The sequence below is a fragment of the Carlito syrichta genome, unplaced genomic scaffold (assembly GCF_000164805.1).
Source record: "Carlito syrichta isolate Samal-C Ts95f unplaced genomic scaffold, Tarsius_syrichta-2.0.1 Scaffold304629, whole genome shotgun sequence".
In the NCBI taxonomy this organism is placed as follows: domain Eukaryota; kingdom Metazoa; phylum Chordata; class Mammalia; order Primates; family Tarsiidae; genus Carlito; species Carlito syrichta.
Genome location: NW_007248725.1, coordinates 821,350 through 841,857, shown reverse-complemented (window position 1 = coordinate 841,857; position 20,508 = coordinate 821,350). Strand labels below are relative to the sequence as shown.

Below are 20,508 nucleotides of genomic sequence, written 5' to 3'. Positions count from 1 at the left end.
GCAGGAACCAGAGAAAGCCAAAACCAAGCAGCCAAATCCCACAGCACAGTGTCCTCTCTGCTGGCTGAGGTGGCTTGGGAAAGCTCAGAGTCCTGCATCGAAAGCAGACCCACCAGGAGCTTCTAGGGTCTAGGAAAGCAGGTCTCACGTGGCAGCAGCTGTCTTTCCCACACCTTGAAATGGCAGAAGACAGAGTTCAAGCCTGTCAATCAACTGAAGAAACAGCACTGGAGTCAAAGCCAGCTCTTTGAAAGGTCACCACAACCTCTCCTTTTGGGGGGACATTTCGTACCTACCCTGCCAAATGCAATACAGACAAGTTAACCCAAGCAAATGGAGGTTTCAAGAGTCCCAGCAAGGTCCAATGAAACTTGGTCCCATGCCAAGTTTCAACTCTTCTCACTCAGGTAACTCCTCATCCTCCTCCTCATCTTCTGGCCCTTCTCTCCAACACACAGTCTAGATGACTCAGTTTGAAAGGGTTGAGCACTCCCCAAGTGTAGAAGATCTTCTAGGGAGACAGTAGGCAGTTCTTTTGTTTTTTGGTTTTTTTTGAGTTGGGAGTCTCACTCTGTCATCCAGGCTGGAATGCAGTGGCACGCTCATGGCCACTGCAGGCTTGACCTGCTGGGCTCAGGTGATCCTTCCACATCAGCCTGCCAAGTAGATGGAACTACAGGCGCGTGCTATCACACCCGGCTAATTTATTGATTTATTGTAGAGATGAGGTCTTACCAAGTTGCCCAGGCTGGTCTCCAGCCGGTGGGCACAGGCAATCCTCTCACTTCGGCCTCCCAAAGTGCTGGGATTGTAGGCGTGAGCCACTGCGCCCAGCAGTGCTCAGTTTTTTTTTAGTCTTGAGTTGAAGTCTCATTCTGTCACCCAGGCTCAAGTGCACTGGCATGTTCATGGCCACTGCAGACTCAACCTGCTGGGTTCAGGCAATCCTTCCACCTCAGCCTTCCAAGTAGCTGGGACTACAGGCATGCACCAACACTCTGGTAGTTTTTTGATTTATTGTAGAGACGAGGACTCTTGGCAATCCTCTCACCTCAGTCTCCCAAAGTGCTGGGATTACAGGCGTAAGCCACCGCGCCCAGCAGTTCTTAGGTGTTTTTTTGTTTTATTTTTTTTTAAGTTGGAGTCTCACTTCATCGCCCAGGCTGAAGTGCAGTGACATGCTCACCGCCACCCCAGCGTCGACCTGCTGGGCTCAGGTGATCCTTCCGCCTCAGGCTTCCAAGTATCTGGAACTACAGGTGCACGCTACCACGCCCGGCTAATTTTTTTGATTTATTGTAGGGATGAGGTCTCGCCAAGTTGCCCAGGCTGTTTTCGAACCCTTGGTTTCAGGCAATCCTCTCAAATTGGCCTCCCAAAGTGCTAGGATTACAGGCTTGAGCCATCAGGCCCGGCCAGTTCTTAGTTTTAAAGGAGGGACCGCAAGTCCTTGGACACCAAAGAAGGGAGAGGTGGAGAAGTGGAGTAGTAGAGTAAAGAACATTTTTTCCCCAGGCACTAAGAGTTTACAGAAACTCCTGGTCAAGTATGGGGACAAAGGGCCTGGACCCCTGACCCCTGGCCAAAATTGGCCGCCCAAGACAAAGGTATTCAGGGGAACAGGTTTCTGAACTGGAGAAACCTGTTGGAGCTTCCTAATCATCCCTAGCCCTGCGCGGGAGCTGATCTCAAAGGGAAGCGGGCAACTTTTTGTCCAGGAAGCAGCGGGAGAAATATGAGGCGGGTTCTAGACCCCTGCCCCTAGATTCCAAAGCTCACTGGCGGCCCCACCACGTCCGCGCCCCGCTTCTCCCCCGCTTGTCTAGTCCCCCAGAGTGCCCGGAGCGCTCAGAACGTTTTTACCTCAAATCGCCTTCCATAAATAGGGAGCAGAAAAATGCAGGTCTTGGATTCCTCAGGCATCCCCGGGCTTTCTGCAGGGCCCACCCTCACCGTAACCCCCCAATCGCCCCTGGCATTCCCGCGCGGCCCACCCACACCGTAGATTGCCGGGGCGCTCCTCCTTCCCGCGTAGCCGGCCCTCACCGCGGACCCCCTTTCCCTCGCAGTCCCCCCCGCAGAACCCGTGGCCATGGCCTCCTCGAGTGCCCCCAGCTGCCCCTCACCATGGCTGCTCCGGTAGATGAAGCTTGCGGAGGGTCGTTGCCCGCCGACGCGACAGGAACGCCCAGCAACACCACCAATCCCACCACGGTCCGGCCAGCGGAGGCTTATATATCCCTGCGGAGCAGGACATTGCAGGTGCTGGTGGTTGAAATTGATCACCCCGGGCCTCCGCGCGGGGCTCCTATTGGGTCACGGCTGCACAGAGGCCGCCCCCTGCGCGCCTCCCACTGGACCAAGCCCCAAGCGAGGCCCGCCCCTCTCTCCGCCATTGGCCGGGCGCTCACGAAATATCCCCGCCGTGGCCGGTCATTGGGCGATTTGTACAGCCAAAGAGAAGGAAAGCGTCCGGAGTCCGCGTCCTCCCCGCCACTCTCTTCCCTTCTGTTGAAGCGTGTGCCGGCTCCGAGACTGCAAATCTTTGAGGAAACATCTTCGTTCTGCTTTCGTCTTAGGACTTTACGCCAGTGACACCGCAGACCTGATTCGAAAAGTGCGTAAACCGTGGAGCATGGTGCAGACTTAAGCTCAGCAACAGCTAGAGAAGGAAAGTGCTGTGATGAGAACCAAGTCCTGAGGGCTTCTGGGGCGGGACAAAATGCAGCTGGGACGGGGGAATGGGCAGACAGGCGTGAGAAAGGACATTCCTTGCAGGTGCCGGTAGTTGAGATCTACTTTACTTTTGGGGCAACTGCTCAGGTTCAGGGGACTTGTGGGGTGAAGGTGAGAAAGCAAGGTGGGACTTTGAATGCCAAGCTGAGAGTTTGCACGCAATTCTCTTGGTTGTGGACCACTGTTGAGGATTTTTGAGCAGAGGAGTGATCAGAGCAGCATTTTGGGCAATACATAATGTTACTTGTGTATTATTTTTTCCATTAGTGGTTTCATATTGTTCCATGTATACACATTTTTGTTCCTCTCCCCAAACTGTTCATTAGCTGAGATGAGGTTTTACTTCTAAATACCTGAGCATAACAAATGAGCTCCTCTCCTTTTGGGAGAGTTCACTGGTGTTTGGTTTTATCAAATGATTGGACACCTGCACCACAAAGATTACCCTTAACGTTTGCACTGCACATTCCAGAGGATTCCAAAGCGTCATCATCTCCTGTTTTCTCTTCCTAGTTAAAAGGTCACTGCACCTAGTTTATGCAGGATTAAAACTGGCCCAATTTTCCAATGAGCTGGATGCCTGTATAACTGAAGCTTAAGAGACTAACTTTGGTACATTGAAATTCACTTGCTGCCTTGACCAGCTTCTCTTCCTCTATTTTATTTTCCTGCACGTGCTTCCAGTGAGACACTAGACCCCTCGTTTGACCCCACCTGCTACCTGTTGACCCACTCCTTTTCCTTGTCCATCCTGTTTTTCTTCTTAACTATATAAACTCTTTTGTTTTGAGTCAGAGTCTCACTGTCACCAGGCTAGAGTGCAGTGGCATGTGCCACCACAGCCTCGACCTGCTGGGATTACAAGCATGAGTCACTGAACCTGGCATAAACTGGTAACTTTAGTAGGGAGCAGGTACAGAATTGAGGTTTGGCTCCTGTTTCTCTGATTGATGTCACTCATAAATAATAAAGACTTCTTCCCTGGCAATACTAGTTGTCTCAGTGATCATCTTCTCTGTGTGGTGAGCAACGGGTTCTAGACCAAACCCCTGGCATTCGAAATTGGGCTTAGAGACTTGAATTGCCTGAGGAAAATCTGCAACTGTGATAGGCTTTCTGCTGAGAGAACTCAGGAAGATTCAATGTTCCCATGCCACTGGCCGGAGTCACATCAGACCAGCTGCTCCCTGGATCCTTGCACCTGTTTTTCCACAAGACTCTAGCCACACCATTAAAAACTCTCTTGAAATGCTTCGAAACTAAATGAGGTGACTCAGGAAGGTTCAAGTCCAGGGTGCGAGGGTTAACTTCAAATTCTGAAAAGTGTTCTTTGGTTTCAGCCCTTGGAACTGGGTTTTATGAGGCCACCAGTTTTAAAGTGGTTGCCCCTGGTTAAAGGGATAAGGTGAAAGTGTGTGGATAAACATTCGAATAAGTGTTTTGGAAACCCATGTATGAGTATATAAACATGTTACTCATTGCCTGTCAATTCCTCTAGCAAAACAACTCAAACGTTGCATCCTACTGAAGGCAGGCATATCGATGATTAAAATGAAGCTACCTGGTCATAAACTCAAAAAATCATCACATCAACACTATCATCTCTTTCTTGCGCCACTTTATTAAGCATTCATTCCATCTGTTGGTAGAGTCTGGCAATTACAAATGTTCTATTCCTCTACAGCAGGGGTCCCCAACACCTGGGCCATGGACGCTGGTCTGGTTTGTGGCCTGTTAGGAGCCACACAGCAGGAGGTGAGCAGTAGGCAAGTGGGAGAAGCATCATCTGTATTTATAGCTGCTCCCCATTGCTCATCTTACCTTATAAACCCTACCTCCTGTCAGATCATCGGTGATATTCAATTCTTTTTTTTTTTTTTTTTTTTGAGTTGGCGTCTCACTCTGTCACCCAGACTGGAGTACAGTGGGGGCTCCCGGCCACCACAACCTCGACCTGCTGGGCTCCGACGATCCTTCCACTCAGCCTTCCAAGTAGCTGGAACTACAGACGCTCGCTACCACGCCAGGCTAATTTTTTTGATTCACTGTAGAGATGAGGTCTTGCCAAGTTGCCCAGGCAGTTCTCAAACCCGCGGGCTCAGGCAGTCCACTCATCTCAGCTTCCCAAAGTGCAGATTACAGGCTGAGCCACCGAGCCCGGCTGGTATTCAATTCTCATACGAGCGCAAACTCTATTGTGAACTGTGCATGCGAGGGATCTAGGTTGCACACTCTTTATGAGAATCTAATGCCTAATGATCTGAGGTGGAGCTGAGGTGGTGAGGCTAGCACTGGGGAGCAGTTACAAATACAAACTAACAGCAGTGAGGTTTGACTGCTGCTCTCCACCCACATTTGTGGAAAAATTGTCTTCTATGCAACAAGTCACTGCTGAGAAAAATGTTTGTGACTGCTGCTCTACAGAGTAGCGTTGACTCTAACCCAGGGGTTATAAATAAATTTGAAATAGTGACATTCACAGTGTTATTTATGGAAATTACACAAACTCTTTCCCTTTCTTGGCAATATACTTCTTTATATCACACCAGTTAAAACTAATCCTCTTGTAAGGAATTTGGATTTGTTTCTATCATCTAGACGGCCTCCTAACTTAGAATTTTCCTTCTAACTTTTCCTCCCCTCTTTCTCTATCTCACCCCCGCTGAACTCCTCTGCCATCACAGACACGCCATTTCTTCAGGCATTTAAAACATTCCAGCCTGTAATCCCGCGCCTTTGGGAGGGTGAGGTGAGTGGATTGGCTGAGCCTGCGGGTTCGAGACCCACCCAGGCAACTTGGCAAGACCTCGTCTCTACAATTAAAAAAAAAAAAAAATTAGCCGGGCGTGGTAGCGCATGCCTGTAGTTCTAGCTACTTGGAAGGCTGAGGCGGAAGGATCACCAGAGCCCAGCAGGTTGAGGCTGCGGTGGCCAGGAGCATGCCACTGCACTCCAGTCTGAGCGACTCAAGAAAATATAATAAAATAAAAGATTGCAAAGTTCAGAGAGTCCCATAGTCAGCTGTAGTTTCAAGCAACCTAAAGGGTCCTGATAAGCTTGCATCATTTTGCTGTATATACCCTACCCATCCTCCTTCACCACACAGCAATGAAATGATACCGAGAAATGACATAAGAACCATGGTCAGTCTGAGCAAGAGAGGGACTAAAGAAGATGGAGAGACTTTATGGGAACAAAAATATCTTGTTCATCACTTGATGTAAAGAACGTAAAGAATGTAAAGAATAAAGGGAAGCAGTGATACCAGGACCATGCTTCAATATTCATGCTTGAGCCAGTGCCAAGATTGTACAAGGGGGACCCCAAAACCCCCAGAATTTACTTCTAAAAAATTGTGTATTTATTCTTGTGTATTTAAACTTCAATCACCTTCATAGTATTCTCCATATGATGCAATACACCTATCAAGATGCCTTTTTCACTGTTCAAAACAGTTTTTGAACTTGTCAATTTTGATGCCGTTTAGTGCTTCAGCTGTTTTTTGTTTCACCTCTTCCACATTGGCAAAACGTTTCCCTTTAGTCAGGCACAGTGGCTTATGCCTGTAATCCCAGCACTTTGGGAGACTGAAGCAAGAGGACTGCCTGAGTCCAGGGGGTTGAGACCAGCCTGGGCAACTTGGTGAGACCTCGTCTTTACAATAAATCAAAAATTAGCCGGGCGTGGAGGAGTGTGCCTATAGTTCCAGCTACTTGGAAGGCTGAGGCAGAAGGATCACCTGAGTCCAGTAGGTCAAGGCTGTGGTGGCTGTGAGACTCTGACTCAAAAAAATGTTTCCCTACCAGGTGTGGTGGTTCACGCCTATAATCCCAGTACTTTGAGAGACCAAAGTGAGAGAATTGCCTGAGCTCAGGGGTTTGAGACCAGATTGGGCAACTTGGTGAGAACTTATCTCTACAATAAATCAAAAAATTAGTCAGGCTTGGTGGCGCACACCTGTAGTTCCAGCTACTTGGAATGCCAAGGCAGAAGGATCACCTGAGTTCAGCAGGTCGAGGCTCAGGACTACAGTGAAATTCCAACAAAAACAAAAACAAAAACAAAAAATTTTCCTTTGAGGACTCTTTTCATTCAGGGAAACAAAAACATGTCACTGGGTGAGATCAGGTGAACAGGGAGGGTGTGGTGTAGGGGGCACGCCATTTTTGGTCAAAAACTGCTGAACACTCAGTGCAATGTGGGAAGGTGTGCTCGTAAATCACCCAACCTGAAATGTGAAAACACATTGAAACACTCTCCAAAACAATTTTTTCCTGAGGCTGAATGCAGCCTCTCACAACAATGCTAGCTGGTACACTGAGACTGATGGGTTCCTAGAACACTTACCTAGTAGGGGAAGCCTGTACTACAAGGGGTCGGCCCTCCAAAAGATAATTTCGGGTTTTTTTGGGTTTCCCCCTCAAACAGGCAGTGCCTGACTTTCAAATGACAGAGTTACAAATACTCACCTTAGTATAGTTGCCCCACCTGAGTGTCTACATGAGTTCAATTTCTCCTCCAATTGTCTTAGCTTGAATTTTTCCCCACTCCCCACCTCTCCCTTAGCTTGAAATTTATTTTCCATTTGACTGGGGCAACTTCTCCCTAGGAGAAAACCTCCAGTTTCCAACAAATTTCTATTTTACCTCTCATATCAGGTCTACTCAGGACAAAGGGGAGAAGGGTTAATGTATAAACCCATGGGAGTTGCTCACTCTCCTCCTACCTCCTTGGAGCCTTAAATGTTCCCAGCCCACATTCTGTCTCCTCAATGGATTCTCCATGGCTATCTAGGTCACAGTTCATCCTGGTCCCCAACTTGAAATAGACTGTCTGGAGTCACCAGCTTTGGATTTTGGAGAGACCCTGCTCTCATGGCAGCGGAGGACTTGTTCCCAGGATTCTAGATCAGAATCATTTGCTACAGCACTATGCTTTGGGTATACATACAAGGTTTGTGTCATAGGTTACAAACTACTTAACATATGTAACATTGTTTCTATCTAAGGCAAAATGCATTCTAAGTTTCAACTAACTTTAAGATATCGTGAACTTTTGCCACTTACCTCTCAATTCAGACACTTAGACACATATTTCCTGGAATTTGTTTTTCCAAACACAACAAAACTTTGGTCACAATTGAAAGGTTAGCATCCACTGTGGTTGACATCTTTATTTTCTTTCTCTGAAGACTTTGCTACAGTCACAGCCACATTAAGATACTCTCTCTACTTGGAAGGCTGAGGACAAAGGATCTCCTAAGCCCAGCAGGTTGAGGCTGTGAGCATGATAGCACTCTAGCCTGGGCGACAGAGTGAGACTCCGACTAAATAAATAAATAAATGTAAAGGCCAGGTGCAGGGGTTCAGCCTGTAATCCCAGCACTTTGGGAGGCCAAGGTGAGAGGACTGCCTGAGCCCACGGGTTTGAGACCAGCCTGGGCGATTTGGCAAGCCCTTATCTCTACAATAAATCAAAAAATTAGCTGGGCATGGTAAATCGCACCTGTAGTTCCAGCTACTTGGAAGGCTGAGGTGGAAGGATCGCCTGAGCCCAGCAGATCGAGGCTGCCATGGCAGTGAGCATGTGCACTCCAGCCCGGGCAATAGAGACAACAACAATAGAGACAACTCCAACTCAAGACAACAACAATAATATACAAAATGCCAGTATACCATTGCCCATTTTGATTCTGTGTTAACATTTTTTTAAAATATATTTTTATTTTTTTCTTTTTATTAAAATGAAAAATTTGTAACAATTAGGCCTTGGCAAAATCAACTGCTCTCCCAACTAGAAACTGCAGGTTTCTACAGTCATAGCAGCAAGTACCTATCTACCTATCTACCTACTGCAAGTAGCAGTTAACTAATTCACAAGTATTTATTGAGAGCCTATTATGTGAGAGGAAGGAAGAGATGACAATTGCATTTAACAGCAATTAGCTGACAGACTCAAGCTGAACCCTAAAGTTTGGGTTTCAGCTCTCCTCTGCTTTTTCAGATTACGTATTCCTCCCAAGGACACATAGGAATCTAATTTCCACTGCATAAATGTCTTTATTTCTTTCAAATCAAACTGAAAAGGCAGAATAGCAACTCGATAGTTTTGGCTACTGAAGTAACAATATTTGGTAATTCTCAAAAAAATAAACACAAATGACCAATACAGATATAAAAGTTTCATTACAAACAAAATAAATGCAAATTAAAAGAATGAGATACTATATTTTCTTTATCAAAGTGACAAAATATATTTCTTAATTTTTTTGTAGAGATGAGGTCTCACTGTTTCTTAGGCTCTTGAACCCTTGGGGTCAACCGATGCCCCTGCTTTGGCCTCCCAAAGTGCTGGGATTACAGGCACAAGCCACCACACCCAGCTGGCAAATTTCTTGTTGTTGCTGATGAGTCATGCCAATAATTCTATTGAATGATGTGGACTAAATTCTGAGAAAAATATCATGGAATTTCTTTTCAAATTTCCAGGTAAATTACAGGAATGTAGACTTGACTGTTAGGTGCTCTTGTAAGAAATACCATGACATTTGTCTTTTTCCTGATCATCTGCTAGCAGTGATTAAAGAGAGCATCAATTTCATAGAACTATTGAGTTTACTTGAGAAAGCATCAGCTTTTATAAAATATTTAATTTGGCAAAATATTTTTAATAATAATAAATACCCAGTGTTAGTAATGTCCAGAGAAATGAGTGTTCTTTTACACTGCTGGAGGAGGGTAAGTTACAGTTTTTTTGTTGTTGTTGTTGAAGAATATGTGTTACAGCAAAGCCTTGAAAATGTACATACCTTGCAATTCCACATCTAATAATGTATGCCAAGGAAATAATTAAGAATGCAGATTGAAGATTTAACTATAAGGTTACACATTATATCATTGCTTATAAGTAGCTGAAGACAACCTAATAGCAGATTGTCCAAATAAATTACAGTACAGCAATACAATAGAATACTAATAACAATGGTATACGTAGATGGATATCTACTGATATGGGAAGATTTCACATTTTGTTAAATGACAAAAGCAAATTATAAAAGCATAACCTCATTTGTTTTTTAAAAAGCGATACATGTTTACATATATATATAGAAAAACACTGAGAAGGGTATATAACACATTACTATTGGCAATCTCTGGATGATGGAAGTATGAGTAATTAAAAAAAACTTTATACCTATTTTCAAATTTATCTGCAATGAACATGTACTATTTTTGTGATAAAAAAACCAAAAATGTTTCTTTAATTAAAAAATGCTTAGCTTAAGTTTTGGCTTGTGATATGAGGGGCTGCATGCCCCTTGAGACATTGACTTGGTTTTGTTCCCTCTGACCTGAGTGGATAATTGTTTTTCTGCAAACAGCATAATAATGGATACTTGACCATTTGTCTGGAAAGTACAGTTCTCGCATTTTCTACTGGGGCTCATTCAGGTGGACTGAGCAAGAAAGCCACCTTTCTAGGAGGGTGGACTGGTTGCAAAACTGTGCCAAGGCCTGCACATTAGTGGGTGAGCCCTTAGAATGTTTGAAATAGGGACATTTGAAGTAGGAAGCAACCAGAAAACAGATGCAAAGGAAGGGACTTCAACTGGTTAGGTCTCTATTTAGTCCTTAATTGTTTCAAGCCTTCTAAATCTTAGAGGTAGGGATGATAGGAGTATACCCAAAATCTGGTTACATAGATTCCATCAAAGATGGGAAGCCATTTCAGAATAGAGATGACAGAATAATTAGAAATCAAGTTGAAGGCTTAAATAGATTTGTTAATATCAAATTGTTAGAGCAACCCCACAGCTATAGAAATAAAGGCATTTGGATGGAAAGTTTATACTCTGGGTTGGCACAGAGATTCCAGTTGAACCAAAGCTCTGTGAGGACCATGTCCAGTAGGTTGAGTAAATGATACTATCCATTAGTCTTTTCTAAGAACAAAGGAAATTGTGTGTCCAGATGAAATAAACCTATAAACTCGTGCATAATTTGTCAAAGACCTATCCCTCATATAACCTACACCCTCCTCTCTGACTACTTGCCTGGGTAAACAGCAAGGGCAGAATCTTTCTTGAGTGGGTACCAGATGGGATGGGAAATCTGATTCTTAACTTATAGGCTGTAGCAGTGAAGAGCTAATATAAAGAGAAACTACATCAAGATTTTTTTTTTTGAGTAAGGGTATCACTCTGTCACCCAGATTGGAGTGCAGTGACATGATCATAGCTCAGTGCAGCACTGAATCCCTGGGCTCAAGCGATTCTCCCTCCTTAGCCTCTTGAGTAGCTGAGACTACAAGTGTGCACCACCACACCCAGCTAATTTTTTTGAAGAATGTCTAGCTATGTTGTTCAGACTGGTCTCAAACCCCTGGGCTCAAAGAGTCCTCCCTCTCACCTCTGCTTCCCAGAGTGCTGAGATTACAGGTGTGAGCCACCACACCTGGCTCACATCAAGATTTGAAGGGAAGAGAGATCACATTCATCTTCACAATAAAATGTCATTATCAACCAAGAGCAGAGGTTCCCAAACATTGTATTAGAGATGTGTTCAAAGTAATGTGTTTCTGATTACTGGGTTAAATACCGAAATTTGTAAATGCTTTGAAAATTACTGCAGATAACAAGGTTAGCCATACAACAGTCACTCTCAGATATTCGTATGCTTGAAGGAGAGGGGAAGATGGAGTTTCAACTATCAGCACATAAGCATCTTCCATCGTGCATCATCATGGTCAAAAGTTTGAATACTGCTCTTCCAGAGCAAGATAAAAGGGAGCCCCTCAGAGAAAACAGAGCCTAGGCAGAATGCCAGGGATGAGACTGGATTGGTGAAGGTACAACAGTGTCTCACAACTGGGAGAAAAGGGAGATTGGAAAATGTTGTGGTACAAAGTGAACTAAGCAAGAGGTATGTCCTCCAGGCTTTAGGAAGCAGGATTAACCCTCTGCATGTTCAAGTGGACATGCTGGTATTCATCATTTATATTAGCACAGAGAAGAATGCAGCAGACAGTTATACCAGTTTAAATGCCAGTTCTTATGGGGATTAGCTTTGTATTTGAGGGTGGAGCTGAGTCCCCCTCCCTTCAGTTTTACTCATGGGAAACCCGTTCCAAGGCCACGTAGAAACTGTTCTTGTCATCAAGGCAATGCCAGCCAATTGGTCCAATTTCACAGTCTGCGCAGACAAGAAACTTGATGTTGCCCACATCCTTGGTGAAGCCCACGTTCTCAAAGATGAACATATCATCAACCAGCCAGTGCTCCTGGAGGAGATCGCCTTCAGGATTGCTGCCTTCAGCCAAAGATGGCTTCTTTCTCATGGAGGGAAGGAAAAGCTGTAGTGGAAAAGAACATAAAGAAGGTAAAAGCTGAATGGGCCCAGGCACATTCTCACCCCCATTTTTCTACACTTTACACTGCTCCCTAGCTGGAATGCCAGAAAGAAAAAAAAGAGAGAGAAGCACTCTCATTAGGTTGCAGACTAGGCTGCTCGGCAGTGCTTCTCTGTCTCTGGTTCCTGGTCTGACTCCTAAGAGATATGAAAGCAAGCCGGGCTTGGTGTCTCAGCCTGTAATCCCACACCTTTGGGAGGCTGAGGTGAGTGGATTGCCTGAGCCCGCGGGTTCGAGACCCGCCTGGGCAGGTGAGACCTCATCTCTATGATAAAAAAAAAAAAAAAAAAAAAGAAATTAGCCGGGCGTGGTAGTGTGCACCTGTAGTTCCAGCTACTTGGAAGGCTGAGGCGGAAGGACTGCCAGAGCCCAGCAGGTCGAGGCTGTGGTGGCCGGGAGCGGCCACTGCACTCCAGTCTGGGCGACAGTGAGACTCCAACTCAAAAAAAAAAGATATGAAAGCGGCTGGATGCTGTCCTAACCATGGCCTTCAGGGCCCTATATGGTCCTAGTCTCCCCCCTGGCTCATTATGCTTGAGAAACACTCATGCCTTCTTGCCTTCCTCAAGCGGCATAAGTCTTCTCTACCCTCATATCTGGGCACGGCCAGCTCCTTCTTGGTATTCAGCTCCACAGGTGGCCTTCTTAGGAGGTCTTCTCTAACCATACAATCCGAATTACCCTGACCTATTGCCCATTTTTGTTGGGTTTTTTTTTTAGAGTTTTACAGAGGTATGACTGACATATGAACTGCACATATTTAAAATGCACAGTTGGATACACTTTGGCACATGTATATACTGGTGAAACCATTATCATAATCAAGCTAACGAACACATCATCACCCCAGAAGTTTCTTCATGCTGCTCCTGCTTGTTTACCTACCACTTATTTTCTGAACTTAGCTTATTAATTTATTGGCTTACTCATGTTCTAGTGTCTCACTTCACAGAATATCCAACCCTGGAAAACAAGCAGCTTGTCCTTCTTGCTCCTTACTATAGCTCTAGTGCACAGAATAGTAACTGGTACAGAGTATGGACACAAATATTTGTTAAGTGAATGAATACAGGACATCTGGATTTGACCTCTCCCATCATTGTTATGAATATACTGGATTTACCTTATAAAAAGGAAAATCTAATTTTACAGTTTGGAATATTATCTCCAGGATCCTTGTACCATCTATGACTTCCCAATCATTAGAAGAAACGCTCTGGCAAACACACACAATTACTTTAATTTCTTCCACGTGGGTAGTGTATATACACACTTTTAGCTGCCCCAGACTACCATGAAATACAACCCCAGCAAGGCTTGTGACCCCTGTTTCTCATTATAGCTACTGTCACATCACTTACTTCCCATCCCATGATACACTTTATTTATTTATTTATTTTTTAATTTTTATTTTTTGAGGTGGAGTCTCACTCTGTCACCCAGACTGGAGGGGAGTGGCCACTTTCGGCCACTGCAACCTCAACCTGCTGGGCTCCGGCGATCCTTCTGCGTCAGCCTTCCAAGTAGCTGGAACTATAGGCGCGTGCTACCACACCCGGCTAATTTTTGATTTACTGTAGAGATGGGGTCTCGCCAAGTTGCCCAGGCGGGTCTCAAGCCCGTGGGCTCAGGCAATCCACTCACCTCAGCCTCCCAAAGCGCTGGGATTACAGGCTGAGCTACCAAGCCCGGCTTTTTTTTTTTTTTAATTAGAGATAGGGCCTGGCAGGCAGCATGAGAGCTGTAGCTAACAGGCAGGAGTCATGGCAGGACAAGCATTTAGAAAGCTTCTTCTGCTCTTTGACAGAGTACTGGTTGAAAGGAGCGCAGTCGAAACTGTAACCAAGGGAGGCATTATGCTTCCAGTAAAATCTCAGGGAAAGGCATTGCAAGCGACAGTAGTGGCCATTGGCTCAGGCCGTTGGAGAGATTCAACCTCTTACTGTGAAGGTTGGAGATAAAGTTCTTCTCCCAGAAGATGGAGGCACCAAAGTAGTTCTAGACGACAAGGGTTATTTCTTTTTTTTTTTGAGTCGGAGTCTCACTCTGGCGCCCAGACTGGAGTGCAGTGGCCACTCCCGGCCACCGCAGCCTCGCCTGCTGGGCTCCGGCGATCCTTCCGCCTCAGCCTTCCCAGTAGCCGGAACTACAGGCATGCGCTACCATGCCCGGCTGATTTTTTGATTTACTGTAGAGATGAGGTCTCATTGCCCAGGCGGGTCTCGAACCCGCGGGCTTGATCCACTCACCTCAGCCTCCCAAAGGCGTGGGATTACAGGCTGAGCGACCGAGCCCGGCTGGATTATTTCTTATTTAGAGATGGTGACATTCTTGGAAGTATGTGAACTGAAGCAAAACGCTGTTGAAATGGCATCAGCATGAAACTGCCCATTCCACCAAAGTTGTGAAATCTTTCATCATGTAAATAATTTTCATGTCTTTCTTTTATAATAAAATAATGAAACAAAAAACAATTAGAAATAGGGTCTCACTATGTTACCCAGGATGGTTATGAACTCCTGGGATCAAGTGATCCTCCTGCCTCAGCCTCCCAAGTAACTGGGGTTATAGGCATGCACCACTTGGCCCTTCCTTCCACAATTTCCTTATTTCCTTCCTCCCTCCCTCCCTCCCTCCCTCCCTTCCTTCCTTTGTTGGAGTCTCACTCTGTTGCCCAGGCTGGAGAGCAGCGGCATAACCCAGAGGTGGAGTCTCACTGTGTTGCCCAGGCTGGAGAGCAGTAGCACACTCACAGCTAACTCACAGCACAGCACACTCACACTCACCTGCTGGGCATCACACTAACTCACAGCACAGCACACTCACAGCACACTCACACTCACCTGCTGGTCTCCGGTGATCCTTCCGCCTCAGTCTACCAAGTAGCTAGAACTACAGGTGTGTGCTACCACGCCCAGTTAATTTTTGATTTTTTGTAGAGATGAGGTCTTGCCAAGTTGTCTGGTTGGTCTCGAACCCGTAGGCTCAGGCAATCCACTTGCCTCAGCCACCCAAAGTGCTGGGATTACAGGCTGAGTCAGTGAACCCAGCCCCACAAAATAACTGCTTCTCTAGATTCTAATAAAACACAATGGCTGTTCTCAGTTGTGGCTCATGTCTGTAATCCCAGCACTCTGGGAGGCCGAGGTGGGGGGACTGTTTGAGTCCAGGAGTTCAAAATCAGCCTAAGTAACATAGCTAGGTCTCTACAAAAAAAATCAAAAAAATTAGCCAGGCATGGTGACACATGTCTGTAGTACCGGCTACTCAACAGCCTGAGGCAGAAGGATCACCTAAACCCAGGAGGTCAAGGCTGTGGTGAGCCGATTGCACCACTGCACTCCAGCCTGGGTGACAGAGTGAGACTCGAGAAAAAAAAAGTACACTCACCACTACCCATCTCCAGAACTTTCTCATCTTCTCAAACTGAAACTCTGTACCCATTAAACAATACTCCCCACTCCCCAGCCCCTGGCAACTAACATTTTATTTTCTCTGAATTTGATTACTCTAGGTGGAAGTGAAATCATGCAGTATTTGTCCTTTTGTGACTGGCTTATTTCATTTAATATAATGAACTCATTTGTTTTCCGTTGAAACTTTTGAGATAATTATAGGTTCACACTTAGTTATAAGAAATAATACAGCAGCCGGGCTCGGTGGCTCAGCCTGTAATCCCACGCCTTGGGAGGCTGAGGTGAGTGGATTGCCTGAGCCCACGGGTTCGAGACCCACCTGGGCAACTTGGCGAGACTTCATCTCTACAATAAATCAAAAAAATTAGCCGGGCGTGGTAGCGCCCACCTGTAGTTCCAGCTACTTGGAAGGCTGAGGCAGAAAGCTCACAGGAGCCCAGCAGTTCGAGGCTGCAGTGGTCGGGAACGGCCACTGCACTCCAGTCTGGGTGACTTAGTGAGACTCCAACTCAAAAAAAAAAAAAAGAAATAATACAGAAGGCTGGGTTTGGTGGCTCAGCCTGTAATCCCAGTGTTTTGGGAGGCTGAGGTGAGTGAACTGCCTGAGCCCGCGGGTTCGAGACCCACCTGGGCAACTTGGTGAGACCTCATCTTTACAATAAAATCAAAAAATTAGCTGGGTGTGGTAGCGTGCACCTGTAGTTCCAGTTACTTGGAAGGCTGAGGTGAAAGGATTGCTGGAGCCCAGCAGGTCGAGGTTGCAGTGGCCGGCAGCGGCCACTGCACTTCAGTCTGGGTGACAGAGTGAGACTCCAACTCAAAAAAAAAAAAAAAGAAAGAATACAAAAATCTTTGTACCTTTTACCCAGCTTCTCCCAAAAATAACATTTTGTAAAACTATAGTACAATATCACAACCAGGATATAAACACTGATACAATTCACAGATCTTATTCAGATTTTACCAGTTAACTTGTTGTTAGGGTCACACTCTCCCAGTGTGGCCTCCAGAATGTTAGGTCAGGCCCACTGGGGGTGTGAGTGTCTGGTGTGCAATCTGATGCTGCATGAAAGATGCAAAGAATTGCACAAATGTTAGATTAAAGAATATAGTTTATTTAGAAAGCAAATTAGAGAGAGAGAAAAAGAGGTGATTCACCTCCCCATGGTAGGGGAGGGGGCCAAAGCTTAAGAAAACATGGCCTGGCCATAGCTCAAAGACCACATGGCCACACCATAGCTTAGCTTAGCAAGGCAATGGCAAAATGGCTGTCTGTGGTTGAGTCCTTTTAACCATTTCCCTTGGATGGGAGAAGGTCATTAAGGTGATTGGGTGGTGGTCTGCTCCACGTTATTACAAAGGGCAGGTAAGCGCAGGTACTTATGTCAGGTGATGGACAGCAGTCAGATGGGTGGGTTAGTCACATAATTGCTGCCATGGTGGGGAGTCTGTCAGTGCCATGAAGGTCACAAAGGGTTGATTTAGGTTAACTTGGGGATTTGGGCCCTGAGGGATTTTTTCTGCAAGAGACTTGCCAGACATTTGCAATTCACAAACTCCTGGACCAGAAGGTGGTCTATTATCATTTCTATGGCTCTGTCCTTGTCTTGCAACTGATGGAGATTTGCCAAGGGGGTGAGGTAGGCTGCCACTTGGCCTGCAGTAGAATGTCTGAACACTTCCTAAAACCTGCCTATTGGAAACTTATCTATGTCTATCTAACCTGTGCTAGATTCAGAGAGTGTTAGGGGTAAACACTAAGCAGAAATGGCTATGCCGAGGCAAAAAGACTAAGAGTAAATTAAGTTTACTCTAGGTTTTTAATAGGTACTTCCTTTTACTTGTACTCATATTCATTTAGTTGTCTTTTTTTTTTTTTTGAGTTGAAGTCTTACTCTGTCACCCTGGCTGGAGTGTAGTGCCACAATCATGGCTCACCACAGCCTTGACCTCTTGGGTTTAAGTGATCCTCTCTCTTCAGCCTCCTGATTAGCTGGAACTACAGGTACATGCCACCACGCCCAGCTAATTTTTTTTTGTAGGGACAAGCTCTCACTATATTGCCCAGGGTGGTCTCAAACTCCTGACATCAGCAATCCTCCCTCCTCAGCCTCTCAAAGTGCTGGATTACAGGTATGAGCTACTGAGCCCAGCTGAGTCTTCTTAAAAATCCAATATTCTGCCCCAATTATGGGTTTCTACCCCCATGGGAAGGATTCACCCCCATAGATCCCTTACCATGTCAAATAGAGTATGATAAAAATCTATGTTCTGGCCAAGCTGAAATATTCAGTTTTTCAAAGAAACCATGTTTTCTTTCAAAACCATGAAACATCACACCGCTGTACACCCTGCCTCTACTCAGCATTTAATATCATTTCCTTCACCATAAACTAGGTAAAATTTTGAGAAGCACTGAGTCCAGAACATTTTATATATGAGACCAATGAATTAAGTGACTTAAAAAGAACACAAGTCACATGTTGCACAACAGTGGAATAATGGTGCCAACTAACATGATCTATTCTATTCATGCTAATCCGTTATTTATACTGGATGAATAGCTTTTATTAATTAATTTATTTAAATTTAAATATTTACTAAGTTGTCACTTACATGTACAGTCTAGATGCAGGGAATGCAGAAGTAGACAGGACATAGGACCCAACTCTCTAGTGGTATAAACAAGAAATACTACAAATAATCTCATAAAGTCAACTAAGATGATAGACGTGAGACTGCTTTTTAATTTTTAGGCCAGAGTTTCTCAACCCAGGCACTACTGACATTTTGTGCTGGATAATCCTTTGTGGTACAGGGCTGTTTTGTGCATTACAGGAGACTTAGTAGCATCCCTGGCTTCTACCCACTAGATGCCAGTAACATGCCTCCCTCATTCTGAGAATCAAAAATGTTTAATTCTAAACAGAGATTGCTAAATGTCCTTTAGAGGAAAAATCCCCTTTCCCCCACCAGTTGAGAAACACCCTGCTTTAAACTAAAGAACTGGCCCAGCTCGGTGGCTTGGCCTGTAATACCAGCGCTTTGGGAGGCCGGGGCAAGTGGATTGCTTGAGCCCGCAGGTTCGAGACCTGCCTGGGCAACTTGGCGAGACCTCATCTCTACAATAAATCAAGAAATCAGCCAGGCGTGGTAGCGTGCACCTGTAGTTCCGGCTACTTGGAAGGCTGAGGTGGAAGGATCACCAGAGCCCAGCAGGGCAAGACTGCGGTGGCCAGAAGTGTGCCACTGCACTCCAGTCTGGGCGACAGAGTGAAACTCCAACTCAAAAAAAATCAAAACAAATCCAAAAAAGACCCTAAAGAACTGTGCAATATGAGATACAGTAATTACTAGGCCCTAGATCATCTCAAAGGCAGGACCTGTAATCTAGTTCTCAAACTGTTCCTGTGTGGAGACTATACTCTATACAGGGCTAGTCCACTGGAGTGAGAAAGCGTGCTACTGGCCACCTCTTACCAGAACTCCTTACAGTCTAGTTTTCCCCAGGTTTATTTAATGGCTAAGAGAGCGCCTTTAACACCTGCAGAAATGAGTAACAGCCCTGATGTAAATGCTCTAATGGTGATTTCTCTAAGCTATTTCAGAGTTATAACAAAAAGAGCTACACCAAACCTTATGGGGGTTGTCCCAAAGCATTAAAGAGTTCGGTGCCCCCAAAGTTACTTACTTTCTGAGGGCAGGGACATTTGTGGGGGGAAGGGGGAGTAACAGTTGGTTAGAATCTTCCGTGAGATTTTTTAAAACTTCATGTTTACATGTCATATTTTTGCTGAAATTAGTATTTGTGGAAAGAAAGGAGAAAAATTTAGGGCTGAAATAAGGGAAGAACTGGGTTGGATTACAGTTGTGTTGCTGGAATCCAGAGAAAGGGATAAAATTCTTCCAACAGTCCTTTCTCAAGAAGCAAGAAATTTCCAGAAATACTGAAGCCAAGGTAAAAAGTAAAGGGAGAAAAACAACACATTTTATATCATTCTAAAAAGAGGGAGCCAGGCTCGGTGGCTCAGCCTGTAATCCCATGCCTTTGGGAGGCTGAGGTGAGTGGATTGCCTGAGCCTGTGGGTTTGAGACCCACCTGGGGAGCGAGACCTCATCTCTACAATAAATAAAAAAATCAGCTGGGCGTGGTAGCGCATGCCTGTAATTCCAGCTACTTGGAAGGCTGAGGCGGAAGGATCGCTGGAGCCCAGCAGGTCGAGGCTGCGGTGGCCGGGAGCGGCCACTACACTCCAGTCCGGGCGACAGAGTGAGACTCCAACTCAAAAAAAAAAAAAAAAAAGGGAAAAAATTTAAAACACAACATTCTTTTTTTTTTTAGTCAGGGTCTTACTTTGTTGCCAATGCTGGAATGCAGTAGCACAATCAAGGAAATCCTCTGCCTTAGCCTCCCAAGTACCTGAGATTACGGGCACGCACCACTATGCCCAGCTAGTTTGTTCTACTTTTTGTAGAGATGAGGTCTCACTATTTTGCCCAGTTGGTCTCAAATTTCTGGGTTCATGTGATCCTCCTTCCTTGGCCTCCCAAAGTGCTGGAATTACAAGCATGAGCCACCATGCCCAGCAAAAACAATTCTGGGCCCCCTTTATGAATAGAAGCTACTTTGTTAGTTGAGAAACATAAAAAGAAATGTAACATGCATAATTTGCTGCAGTTTCTGGCAAGATCAAGTTAAGATATCAAACAAGAATTAAGATTTTTAAAATAAACTCCTAGCCGGGCTCGGTGGCTCAGCCTGTAATCCTGTGCTTCAGGAGGCTGAGGTGAGGGGATGGCCTGAGCCAGCGGGTTCGAGACCTGCGTGGACAACCTGGTGAGACCTCATCTCTACAAATAAATAAAAAATCAGCCGGGCGTGGTAGCATGCGCCTGTAATTCCGGCTACTTGGAAGGCTGAGGCAGAAGGATCGCCGGAGCCCAGCAG

General features: G+C 45.4%; 1 protein-coding gene and 1 pseudogene across 1 annotated transcript in view; one reads left to right on the top strand and one right to left on the bottom strand.

The window, feature by feature from the left end:
* Positions 1-11,268: 11,268 nt before the first annotated feature.
* The window catches only part of RABIF (RAB interacting factor), a 10,669-nt gene continuing 1,429 nt past the window's right edge, over positions 11,269-20,508 (bottom strand). Inside the window, exon 2 of the mRNA XM_008060473.1 lies at positions 11,269-12,087. Coding sequence (XP_008058664.1) covers positions 11,842-12,087 — 246 coding nt within the window. The 3' untranslated portion in view covers positions 11,269-11,841. The remainder of the gene's footprint in view (positions 12,088-20,508) is intronic.
* Positions 13,908-14,489, top strand: LOC103262826 (annotated as a pseudogene).